We start from the raw sequence: 12911 nt of genomic DNA, 5'->3' as shown, positions 1-12911 counted from the left end.
AAGTCTAAGGTTGTTTGACAGTGAGAGTTGATGGGGAACAAAGAGCATGGTGCCCCACCTCTGGATGGCTACTGTACCAAGGTGACATCTTCAAGGTCTGCAGTCGTGTACTGTACATGTAAAAGGTATAAGAGTTGGCTGAGTTACAACTGAACTTGATGATACTGTCCTCATGACAACCACCACAATATTTGGGTCTTAGGTGCCCAGACTGACCCCCTCTTAATACACACAGTCAGTCACTGAACCTGAGGAAGGGCTCTATGATGAAGTAGGGATGATGTCTTAAAATCAATTATTTCTCATAACCTAATACAGTACTTACTGGTGGCAAGTGACAGTTGAGTAATGTCAACATTAAACCCCTGGATAAGCTGTACTGTTAGTATTAAAAACCTCACACTGGGATGAGAAGAGCAGGACTTAACTTACCATCTTCAACATTAAGGAGTAAAAAATGAGAATTATTCCATAGATATTAAGTAAGAAGACAAACCACTCCAGGTAAGGCTGTACCTACTGCTGTAATAACTGTATTATTATTACTGTATCTTTATGACAAGATATTATTATTATTATTATCATCACTAAATCTGTTGTCATTACAGCATACTGATAAGTACCCACGAGTTATCTGACGATGACGATAAATATGAAGACGACGACGATGAGAATGATGAGAACAACTGGAGGAATGATTACCCTGAGGAGGATGACAGCTCAGACGAGTGAGTTACATTGTTTATGTTAATTATTAGGTTAAGTCTTTGTGCCTGTATCGTGTCTTGATCTGGGAGACACTCGCCAGTATTTTAATTTAGTCACTTGGGGGAAAAAAATGATCATCCACAGCATAAGAAAATATCTTGTATTCATACACTTACCTTATGTACTAGTGGGTGGCCATGTTGGGGCAGTAGCCTGTGTAGGGACCTCTGTTGTTCTTGATCATTTTATCAAGGGCTGTTTTGAAGCCTAGTACTGTACTGTTCTTAATTCCACATCTTGAGCTGGTAGACCATGCCATATGTTTACCAGCCTCTGTGTGAAGATGTATTTCCTTATATTCATTGTGCATGATAGCTTGGTGAGCTTGTAGTTCTGTCTCCTCGTGTTGGTGGAGCGTGCCGTCACAAAGAAATATCCCGGGTTCGTGTTTTTCTTCCCTTTCTGTATTTTGAAAGTTTCAATGCGATTTGCCCTATTGTGCCTTGTCTGAAGGGTTGTTAGTCCTAAGGCCTTAAGTCTACTTGGATAATTGACATGACAGTTCAGGAATGATCTTAGTTGCTCTGTGTTGCACCTTTTCTTGAGATGTTAGATCTTTCTGCCTGTATACAGTAATCCAGACTGGAATATACTTGAGATTTCTACAGTTGAATGAGCCTTTTCCTCTCTTTGTATTCTAAGGTATGCTTTATAATTGCCAAATGTCGATTTCCTTCTCTCACTACTGCCCTCACTAGTTGTGCTGTGTTTGATCTATCTGACTCTATCACAACACCAACATCTTTCTCCTTATCAACAGTATCCAGGAAAGTTGTGATCAGGGTTGTTGTAATTTATTTGTTTGGTCACTTGTGGTCAGCCCAAAGGGAGAAGCTGAAGTTAAGTGACACATAGAAGGCCACACCCCCACGTCCTCATTATACCCCCTCCACACCCTCCACCAACAGGGGAAGAGAGAGAGAGAGAGAGGGGTGGCCTTACATCTTTACATATACATTTTATTTATTTTATTTTTTATTTCTTACACTTTTATCCTGTACACCACTAATTGGCTCGTTAGTTGGTTGGGCGGTGTCTGTCACACACTGCTGGCAAGTACTGAATGTATCTGTACCTTCTTTAGTGTTGGTCAAGTCTGGTGCTGTCACAACTCTCTCTGGCAGGTTGTTCCATTATTATTTTCACCCCACGTCTATGTGTGGTAATATAGTACAATAGAGGAGTAAGTTTATATTAAAGGTCAAAATTAAACAGACAAATCTTTACTTGTCAATAGATTAATCATTCATTAATATCCATCAGTGAGTGTGTGCAGCATAATACCATACACAGTTTCTTACTCCAATAGTCTGTACAGTAGTGTATAAATGTGTAGGTAAAAGACTTAAGTAAAGTAAAATATTAATGCCTAAAAAACCTGCTCATCCCAGCCTCACCACTTGGGGGGGGAGGGGCAAGTGTTATATAAAGGTTGTCTTGTCTTTACAGGTGTGGTTATGTTAGGTTAGGCTCGGCCGTTCTTAAGCCTCGTCGAAATGGCTCGTTGAAACTCCATTGTTCTTTTGTTGAGAATGATCCTGAAGTTCCTTTAATGTTGTATGACCTCTACTGTTGTTGCATCCCTATGTGTCGTAAGTTCCTCCCATAGAGTGATGTATATACTGTACTGTAAGTTTTATTATTATCTTAATGGTAACTTTTGTTTTGTTTCAGAGATAAAGATTATGTGAGTCAACACCTGCACAGATCACATTCCAGACAGTGTAAGTTTGCTCTTACAGTTGATGGCATTTATATTTCTTATGGCTCTTGTTTTAGATAGAATTTTTTTAATCACAACAGACAGTGTAGCAAAACAGTGTATAGTTGTGGACATAATTCCCTGAACACTTGGCAGTATCTGGCATATACTTGTGTTGTATACAGTAATACTCCCATTACTTGAAATAACTACTGTAGTCCTTTTAAATTAGGAGATTATACGAAATATGAGGGACACCTTCTCCCGAGGGGAAAAAAAAACAATGGTACTTTTCCGTTATCTGCCCCCAACCAAAATTTAAATGTTTCTAAGTACAGTGTGTACCTCTGTACAGTACCAGATTTAGGTGCATGGTCCAGAGTTATCAGGCTAAATGGTTCAAATACTGGCCAATGATGGAGAAAAAAGTGGAAAAAAGCTGGTGCGGTAGACCGTAGACGTGCACTCCATAACTGACCAATGTGAACTGGCCGTGACCAACATGTGTATAGTGTACCTGTTTGAGAGTCATCTCATTACCCAGAAATCTCTCATTCCCTTGTAGTGTTCTGTACCAATAATTGTTCTGGCGACATCGCTGGTACAGTACAATATACTGTACCAATAAATGTGTGGAGAAAATATAAATAATATTAATAAGTAAAGTAAATACAGTACTACATTGATATTTGGCAATTGTTTCACTACACACAGTGAACAGCTGGAATCCCTTATCACCCTCTCTCCATGCTAACTTTTGCTTGTGCACCAACAAATGTTTATTGTACAGTATTACCTTTATGTTTTAGACCATACAAGTTGTTTTCTGGCACATCCCATATGAAAGACTGTGTGTGCATGTAAAAAAACAAATCTTATACCCTGTGTCTACCCAAAATTACAAGTTGATATAAAACATAACAGCTCACAGCTCAGTCCCAGAGGGAGAGAGAGGGCTGGGGGTGGCTACAGTGATGAGTCTAACATGCCACCAACACTGTTAACAGATACATTGAAAATATACATTTTTTTATTTTTTTTTTATTTTAAAGGAAAAAAGAGGAAAATGAAATGATAAGGTTCTCATTATTAATGTCTTGTTGTGTTCATACCTACTCTGGCCTTCTGCCCACATCAATGCCATCTGTCTCCGTGTGTTCTTCCTAACCAATGGTGAATTATATTGTTCAGTTTATATTAATTAAAACACTTTATTTCCACTAATTTTACAGTTTTGAAGAAGAAAAAAGAAGGTGTAAATAAGACATTACCAGGGAACAAATGTTATTGTTGCTGTGGTAATTATGGACCCATGTTGCCATGATTCACCTGACTCATGTCTGTTGCAGCTCAAGGCTTTCCAGTATTGTGTCACAACCACAAAATGGAAAAGAAACACTCATTAATATAAAGAAAATTCTGAGATTATTCACTAAAATTCTAATCCTTCACCTAATGATCATCAAGTACAGGCATACCTAATAACCACTGCATATAGGGACCGTGAAAAGCCGTTGGTTAGTCAATCAACGGTTATAGTAGCAATTAATCCCATAAGAACAGGTTAAAGACTGGCCACCCTCCTCATCTACCCTTGACATATCTCTGTACTGCACACTGTCAAGCCAGATAATAAAGCAGACATATATAGTAACCATCATAAGCCTTAAATGAGCAATGTAAAGCATAAATTGAGACTGTTGTTTACCTGTGTTGGGGATGGGAGAGACTAGGGTAGCAAGTTCAAGTCTCTTCCAATCTCTGCTGGTCCATCACCACTCTTACTATGCCTTATTACATGACATCAAGTTGTCCAGCACAAGAGCAACTATCACTGGGGCATTTAAGCATGATTGAATAACACAAAGTCAGAGACACATGGTAAGTGTAAACAAGAGCAAATGTGGCAGCAATAAGTCAAGAGGCAGTGCACAGAGCCCTCTGGTGGCAAGATATCACACCACGTCGGCTCTGCTGATCATCGGATCTCCGGGGTATCAACAACACCTGCGGGGTATTTCCCTTGTATGTAATTGTCAGTTATGCGAATCGGCGGCCAACGGGTCTTTGGTTATCGGGACTCACTGTACTTACATGGTAGACACTGCCAGAGTGTCCAGGGAATTATGTCTGTAACTGTTCATAGCTAGTGCAGGTGTACAAACTACAGTATATACTCGTCTATAACCCCCCCTCGTGTATAGGTCGACCCTGATTTTTTGACCAAGAAATCGTTAATTTATGATATTCCTCGTTTATAGGTCGACCCAAGTTTTTGAGGGTAATGGAACAACAAAACCTTCAGTAAAAACACTACGTCCTATAAACTGAGGCTCGCCGTGCCCGAAACACCGAGTGCCGAAGGCAAATTGTTTACCATTTATTATTACGACACGACACTTTACACCACTTTACACTGAAACGAGGGTAGTTTCAACAAAATTATTGTATATTTCCATTCAAGTATTTATTCAAGCCAATTAGGAGGGAATATTATTGTAATACAACAGTTTCTTAACTAAACCATTCAAAAAGCGATTACGGTAACATCTTTTGAACGAAAGAAAGTGAAAGTCATTGTTTTCGTCACGATTTTATCCCACTTTCCACTGTAATACGTATGTAATTTCAGCAAAAATATTACATTTCCGTGAATGCATTATATCAAGCACAATATGAATAGAATATCATTGTAATATAACAGAATTTTAACCGAAAACTATTAAAAAAACGAGTAACATCTCAAGAACATCGGAAGCTTAGGTAAAGTCTTTTGTTTTCGTCATGTATTTTATCCTATTTTACATTGAAATACATCACGTTTCAGCAAAACTACTATTTATTTCCGAGAATATATTCATTCAGGCGCAGTTTAGGTAAAATATACGTGTGATGTAATAGTTTTTAACTGTAAACGATTCGAAAAACACGTGTACCGTCTAGCCCTGTTCAAGGAGAGGACTGGGAGAAGTTGTTTGGTGCTGCAGACGAAGACAAGGAAAATTATTTTGATGGATTTTAATGAAAATATTCCGAAATATGGTATCGTAGTATTTATTCAAGTCAATTAGGATAGAATATTATTGTAATACAACAGTTTTTTAACTGAAAACCATTCGAAAAGCGATTATGGTAACATCTTTTGAACGAACGAAAGCGAAAGTCATTGTTTTCGTCACGATTTTATCCCACTTTCCACTGTAATATGTACGTCATTTCAGCAAAAATATTACATTTCCGTGAATGCATTATATCAAGCACAGTATGAATAGAATACCATTGTAATATCACAATATTTTAACCCAAAACTATTAAAAAAACGAGTAACTTCTCTTGAATATCGGAAGGTTCGGTAAAATCTTTTGTTTTCGGCATGTATTTTATCCTATTTTACATTAAAATACATCATGTTTCAGCAAAACTACTGTACTATTTATTTCCGAGAATATATTCATTTAGGCGCAGTTTAGGTAAAATATACGTGTGATGTAACAGTTTTTTTACTGAAAACGATTCGAAAAACACGTGTACCGTCTAGCTGATACTCAACAGCTGGTGGTGCGTGATGCGTCATTGTAAACAATAGGAGGTTGAAGTAGATTACTGGGTATTATATAAAGTGTGAAATATCAAAAAGGTTTTTATTACCGGTATTTTTTGTAGATCAATGAGAACTGTGATACCGTATATGATATGATAAGTTAGCCTGTGCTAAGAACTTCAACATAGACTACTGAAAACACGTTGTAAGGTAATTTAGCCTATTGTAAGTTGGTGAGCTTCATTTACTGAAGGAACTGCACAACTTTTCATTACTAATTGGTACATATTTTACGTTTCCATTGTTTACTGGCAGTAAATGGTAAATATTTTTCATGTCTGAAGCTAAAAGTTGCTCCTCGCCCTTCCCATCATGCACGGGTTCAACCTAACAAAACTGTTACGCATGTATAGGACGACCCCCAATTTTTTGCCAAAAAATTTGGTCTTAAAAACTCGAACTATACACGAGTATATACGGTATGTACATCGCTAGTGCAGGTGTACAAACTATGTACATAGCTAGTGCAGGTGTACAAACTATGTACATAGCTAGTGCAGGTGTACAAACTATGTACATAGCTAGTGCAGGTGTACAAACTATGTACATAGGAATTTGGGGTATACAAACTACTGTGTATACATAGACAGTACTGGTATACAAACTACAGTGATCCCTCGGTTAATGAGCGCCTCAGTTAACGAATTACCTTCCATAAGATTCTTCACTTCGGTTATGAATGCCTTACGAATTTTTCCCAACATGTTTTCGCCTGCATTTGGCTGTCCACCAGCTGTAGTATTAGTTCGCCAATACAGTAATCGGTTTTAGGGCTTAAATTCCTTACCATTTTAGTAAATATCAAGAAGGTTGTACTATCAATAATTTCAAAAGTTTTATATTAAATTTTTTAGTCATTTTAACAACCATTGAACATAATTGATGCAAACTAGTTTTTTTGGCAAACAGCCACTCAACGCACCAAGCTTGGCGTCAGTTTGTTTACCAGTTCAGAGGAAGGAACATCTTGTTTGAGACTCTTCAACATAAATGCTTTCGTGTTTCCAGTCAAATTATTGGTCATTTTTAAATATATTTTACATATTGACAATATATAATGCAGTGCAATGTTGATTTAATGAAAATAATCCTGAATTACACCAAGTGAACTCATTAACCGAAACCATTGTTTCAATGGGTTTTTGGGTAATTGGTTCAACTCACCGAAAATTATATACAAACTAAAAATAAATGCAGTAAAGTACACTTACTTTGAGGTGTGTATGTAGAAGGCTCCTGGATGATGATGATGATGATGATGGGAATTAGAATGGGGGTGGAGGAGAAGGAAGGTATTGGGGTGGAAGAGAAGTCACCCCATGGTGCCAATTCACCCATACAATTTTAGTTCACTTGGTATAATTCAAGATTATTTTCTTAAATCAACACTGCACTGCATTATATATTGTCAATATGTAAAATAACTTTCAAAATGACCAATAATTTGCTTGCAAACACAGAAAAAAAGCGTTTAGTTGGAGAATCTCAAGCAAGATGTTACCTCCACTGAAAAGACAGAGAGACTGGTGCCTGTTTGCTGTGTTGACAGGCTGGATGGCACGCATAAAACTAGTTACCTTACCTTCAATTATGTTCAATAATTGTTAAAATGACTAAAAAAATTAATATTAAACTTTTAAAATTATTGAATAGTATAAACTTCTTAATATTTACTAAAATGGCAAGGAATATAAGCCCTAGAACCGATTACTGTATTGGCGGACTAATACTACAGCTGGTGGACCCCCAAATGCCTAGCGAATACATGTTGAGGTCGGCTCGTAAAAAGCTCGTTAACCGAAGTTAAGAATCTTGTGGAAGGTAACTCGTTAACCGAGGGGCCACTGTTGCGATCCATATACATAGACACTACTGGTATACAAACTACTGTATATACATAGACAGTACTGGTATACAAACTACTATTATATACATAGACACTACTGGTATACAAACTACTGTATATACATAGACAGTACTGGTATACAAACTACTGTAGTATATATACGAGGTCTGTCCAAAAAGAAATCAGTACTTTAAATAGTGTAACGAGCGGTGCAGCGTACTGGTGACAGGGCGGCATATCAGATGACCTCAACTTTTAGTCTAACACCAGCGCATCACGCCAAGTCAATTAGTCATAAAGCTACAGCTAGAGTGAGCGTGTGTTTAATGCGCCGGCAATTTGTTGCAAGTTGAACAAAGGATCTTGAAGAGCAATGTGTTTGTGTGAAATTCTGTTTCAAATTGGGAAAACAGGAGACTTTCAGATGTTGCAACAGGCTTATGGGAGGATTGTTTGAGCCGTACACAATGTCACGTGTCACCAGCGTTTCAAAGAAGAACATCCACGAAACAATCCCAAATCTGGACGAATTACATCTCATATGGAGGTGATGTTGATGGTCTTTAATTGGAAGGCGTGGTTCATCATGAGTTTGTTCCGTGGTCAGACAGTCAATAAAGTTTACTGAGGCCTGGGCGTTTGAGAGGCAGTGCGAAGGAAAGGCGTGGCGTGGACAAACAAGACCTGGATGCTACACCATGACAATGCACCTGCTCGCGTCGCTCCTTATCCGTGACTTTTGGCGAGGCGATTATCGTCAGCCGCCTACTCTCTTGATTTGCCTATAATTTTTTTGTTCCCAAGTTGAAATCCACCTGAAAGGTTGCCGATTTCAGACGATAGAAGAATAGAAGAAATTAAGCTACAAGACCTGCACACCATCCTCAAAATGCATTCCAGAACTGGAAAAACATTGGGGCGGTGTATCAACAGTGGAGTACTGAGACAAATCTGATTTGGTTTAAGTAAAGCAATAAATTTGTTTTTTAAAAAGTTTGGTTTCTTTTTGGACAGACCTCGTACAGTCACACAAAATACACTCAACATGGCAGCTGGGAGAAAACAGAACAACATAATAACACATAAAGGCCTTACTTTATACAACACAGGAGAGGGGACCGAAACACTGTGACACATCTCAACGTCTGTGGGAGCACAGTTGTGTTACCGCTGGTAACACAACTGTGCCGCGGGCCAAGGCCACAGTGGAGAGTGGTTGACTTTTTGGTTCTTGCTTCAAGCCCCTGAAGAAATGCCAAAAAGAAAGACCACATTTAACCATGAATGGGCCAAAGAATTTGGATTTATTGCTAAAAGCAGAAAAGATGACTGTGTACAGTGTATCATGCGGTTCCATGACAAAACCTCGGACAAAATCTCAACGGGGTTATCATTTGTCAACACTAACCTAACCTAAGCTTAAAAGGGTTTTATTTTGTATTTTATATTTGAGACTGGGGTTATGTCCATTGGGGTTTTATCCGGTCACCGTATCATGCGTGAAGCATCATCAGTCATACAGAAGTGTTGATTGTGGAGTAAAAGTTAACAAAGAAATATACAATGACTCATTGATAGTGAAAGGTGTAACATGTGGGAAAACTAAAGAAAAAAGCTCTGTGTGAAAATTTTCTATCACCTTATTGGCCTGGCATACGTGGGTACATCAAGAACATAACTTACTCTTTTCAATGCAACTGATGCTAACACAGGTGCAAAAAGTGTTCCCAATACTCTGAGATACTTTCATTTGAAGGGAGTACTTAGGGTGTGTCATAGGAGAAGATCAAGCTAAAACTAATGGCCCATCACTTTTTTAGTACGGAATTTTGGTGTATATAAACAGAAAATAATTTCAGTTTCAATATTTTGCAGCAGCACTACTTGAAATTAAATTTTAGCGTGAAATTTATCGAAAATCTAACGTACAACTGCATTAGTGCATTGTTACAATTAAATAGCGAACATTGCTTTCTGACTTCATTCTTTAACAACCTTCTAACAATATTTTTTTCTGTTTCAGATTCTGATGCATTTACTCAAGTTGATATGTTGCGATATGGCTAACGTATTGTCAGAGCGAGGAACCAAAAATCCAGCCATCTCAGTCACTATCTTGGGTCTGGAGAGGCTCCTGAAGTCGGAGTTGCCTACATTGAGAGATGCTTTGAGATCTCGGTGTTTAATCAGGCAAATCAGTGAAAGGAACCAAGAACTTACACAAACAAGACATTGCCAGTGATATGACCAAAGCTGTCTTGGCACAGTACACTCTGGCTAATGCTCAGTTCAAACCTCCCAGTGTAACAAGTCAGAAGAAGATTAGTGAGAGACTGCTAGCAGCCAGTTGAGGCAGAGATATCTCTCTTGGGAGAAAGCTTTAGGTTAAGGACAGCTTTGCTTGAAAACAACTGGACCAGTTATTTGACATAATTACTTGCAAGTGCTTGGTGTTCTCTGTCCTGAGTTTGAATCTTGGTCGTGACTGTAAATCTGAGGCCCATCTCCTGTATTTGCTGGCGTGAACTGAAGATTCCTGTGATCGAACTGGCATTTGTCAAAGCACAGAGACTGACGTATAAGAATCCATGATTTCCTGGCAAAGATATTCCGAGTCAAGACAGGAGGCTGCCACAGAGACAGAAGGGAAAGAGGCCTTGGGGAAAAAAGGGGCTGTGAAGGCTGGGGTGAAGGTAAAAAAAGGCCGATGATTGGAGTCAAGCCTGATTCAGAGTTTAATGACTTCCCATGGCTGATCCGAGTGCTGACCAGAGAATGGTGACTTTGTCCCCAACCCAGAAAAATAATGATCCCAAACCTTCCAGGCATAAGATTCGAAAGAGAAAGATATCCTGAGCATAGCCTGGCCAGCATGCGACACCACACTGGCCCCAGAGAACTGCAGAGATAGCAACAGCTGCCTGCTGACGGTGGTTTGATAACACCTGGGATGATGTTCACCCAGATAGATCATAACAAAGTAAGCAAGGAGAGCTTCAGGAGAAACTTGTCAGCAACTCCAGAAGAGGAGTTTGAAGGATAAGAGGAAACAACCAATTGTTTGTCTTTTTGATGGGAGAAGGGATGACACTAAAGTGTTCATGAAAGTTGGAGATTCTGACAAGTTGTTCCCTGCCATGGTGAAGGAGGAACACTACTCCTGCTGCAGTGAACCAGGAGGGAAGTATTTGTGGCATTTCACTCCAGAGAAAGATGACAGCAGGAAACCAGCTGAGAGAGTGGCAGATAACATTGTGAACTGGCTCAAAGAGAGGAACGTAGACCAGACCCTGCAGGCCATTGGAGGGGACAGCACCAACACGAACACAGGGTGGCAAGGGGAGTCATACAGTGGATAGAGCGGAAGATTGGGAGGAAGCTGGTCTGGATTGTTTGTGACCTCCACACCAACGAGTTGCCACTCAAACATCTGATCCAGGAGCTGGATGGCAAGACTCTTTCAAACAACAGATGGTCTGGTCCTCTTGGCAAGATGCTGGACTCTGCCACTGAGTTAGAAATAAATCCGAGCTTTGAAAAAATCACAGTTGGCCCTCCACTCGTTGAGCTTGCACATACTGTCATTGACGACCTGAGTACTGACCAGTACTATGGTTACATGATTTGCAGTGCCATCAAAACTGGGGTCATGCCTGATAGACTTACTTACCTGCAGATAGGTCCAGTCTCACATTCTAGGTGGCTCACAACGGCTCTCAGGTTCTGCAGAATTTGGGTCGCTCATCATAAACTGAAAAGGAACCAGCTTCACAACCTGAGACTTATTGTCCAATTCATCGTGAGTGTCTACTTGTCAAATTGGTTCAACACCAAGGTCAAGTCATCGTTCTCCGAAGGTCCGAGGCATGTTCTCTTCCAGCTTGAGCTCCTGAGGAGTCAGCCAAGGAGAGGTTGTTCAGATTGTGGGCAGACTGTGGGGAGATCTTCCTGGTATGCTCCTCCGAGGCAGTTCTGCAGACAATGCTCTGCAGTAAGGACAAAGGAGGAGAAGAGTGGCAGTCAAAAAAGATCTTGGATGTAAGAGACTTATATGAGGAAGGATCTGGGCATGAATCAGTTGAGGTAGCCCGATTCCTTCCAGGGTCAGGAAGACTCCTGAAGATCAATCTAGGTGCCAGACCTCCCCACTGATCTCATAGATCCTGAGTAACATCAGGCTGGCAGTAGGCCCCCCTCTTACCTGCAGCTGTATTGTTCCAAGTCAGAGCTTTCCTAGACAGCCCATACATGTCCTGCCTGGCCCTCGCACACCCAAGAGTATAGAAGCGTTGTGCAAGTGGCCGAGGGCCAGCAGTCGATGTACAACCAGGAGAGGAGGGAAGGCTACATCCGAGCTCAGGTGGTCAGCAGGGAGGTGATGAGTAGAAACAGAAGCAAGAAAGACATGTTCTCTATGGTGTGCAGCAACACCGGGTCGTAGTAGTAAAACTGGTTTTTGCATTTGATGATTTTGTTTTCTAAAGGAATATTAAATTTAATAAATGTGTCAAGATCATTCGTTTCACTATTCTGGATCATTTTCATCCTAATAAATTAACCTGATACATTTACTTTACTTTAAATAAGCTATTTAGTGGTGTTGGTAAAAGGGTGGGAATACTGAATTTTCATAAGATTTCAAGTTCAAATTTACCTAGCAAAAAATGAAAACTTTTCAAATCTGAAGATATCACATGATTCTGCACATAGAACTACATCATTAATACCATGGGCCGATTTTTCAAAAAAAAAAAAAAATTCGCCTCCGTATGACGCACCCTAGTACAACATGTGGTACTTGACTCTTACAGCGATAATCATCAGAGGCCATAACAAATCGGCTACTTTCTAAACTAGAGACGTCGGGTCTAGATCTGAATAAAGTGTCTGCATACACTGCTGACAATACAAGTGTAAACTTTGAAAAACACAATAGTGTAGTGTTTATCAAAAACTGAAAATGGCTCATATTTTGCACAATGCAACAAGATTTG

At 39.5% G+C, this 12911-nt stretch overlaps 1 protein-coding gene across 2 annotated transcripts in view; it reads left to right on the top strand.

Annotated features, from left to right (window-relative positions):
- Positions 1-12911, top strand: part of LOC121874291 (probable RNA polymerase II nuclear localization protein SLC7A6OS) — a 37626-nt gene that overhangs the window by 21039 nt on the left and 3676 nt on the right. For both annotated transcript variants that reach the window (XM_042378391.1, XM_042378390.1), the window contains exons 6-7: positions 609-728; positions 2443-2492. In XM_042378391.1, coding sequence (XP_042234325.1) covers positions 609-728; positions 2443-2492 — 170 coding nt within the window. The remainder of the gene's footprint in view (positions 1-608; positions 729-2442; positions 2493-12911) is intronic.

Source organism: Homarus americanus, unplaced genomic scaffold (assembly GCF_018991925.1).
Source record: "Homarus americanus isolate GMGI-L3 unplaced genomic scaffold, GMGI_Hamer_2.0 scaffold26488, whole genome shotgun sequence".
Taxonomy (NCBI): Eukaryota; Metazoa; Arthropoda; class Malacostraca; order Decapoda; family Nephropidae; genus Homarus; species Homarus americanus.
The sequence above is the reverse complement of the archived record's forward strand: the minus strand, read 5'-3'. Positions and strand labels throughout refer to the sequence as shown.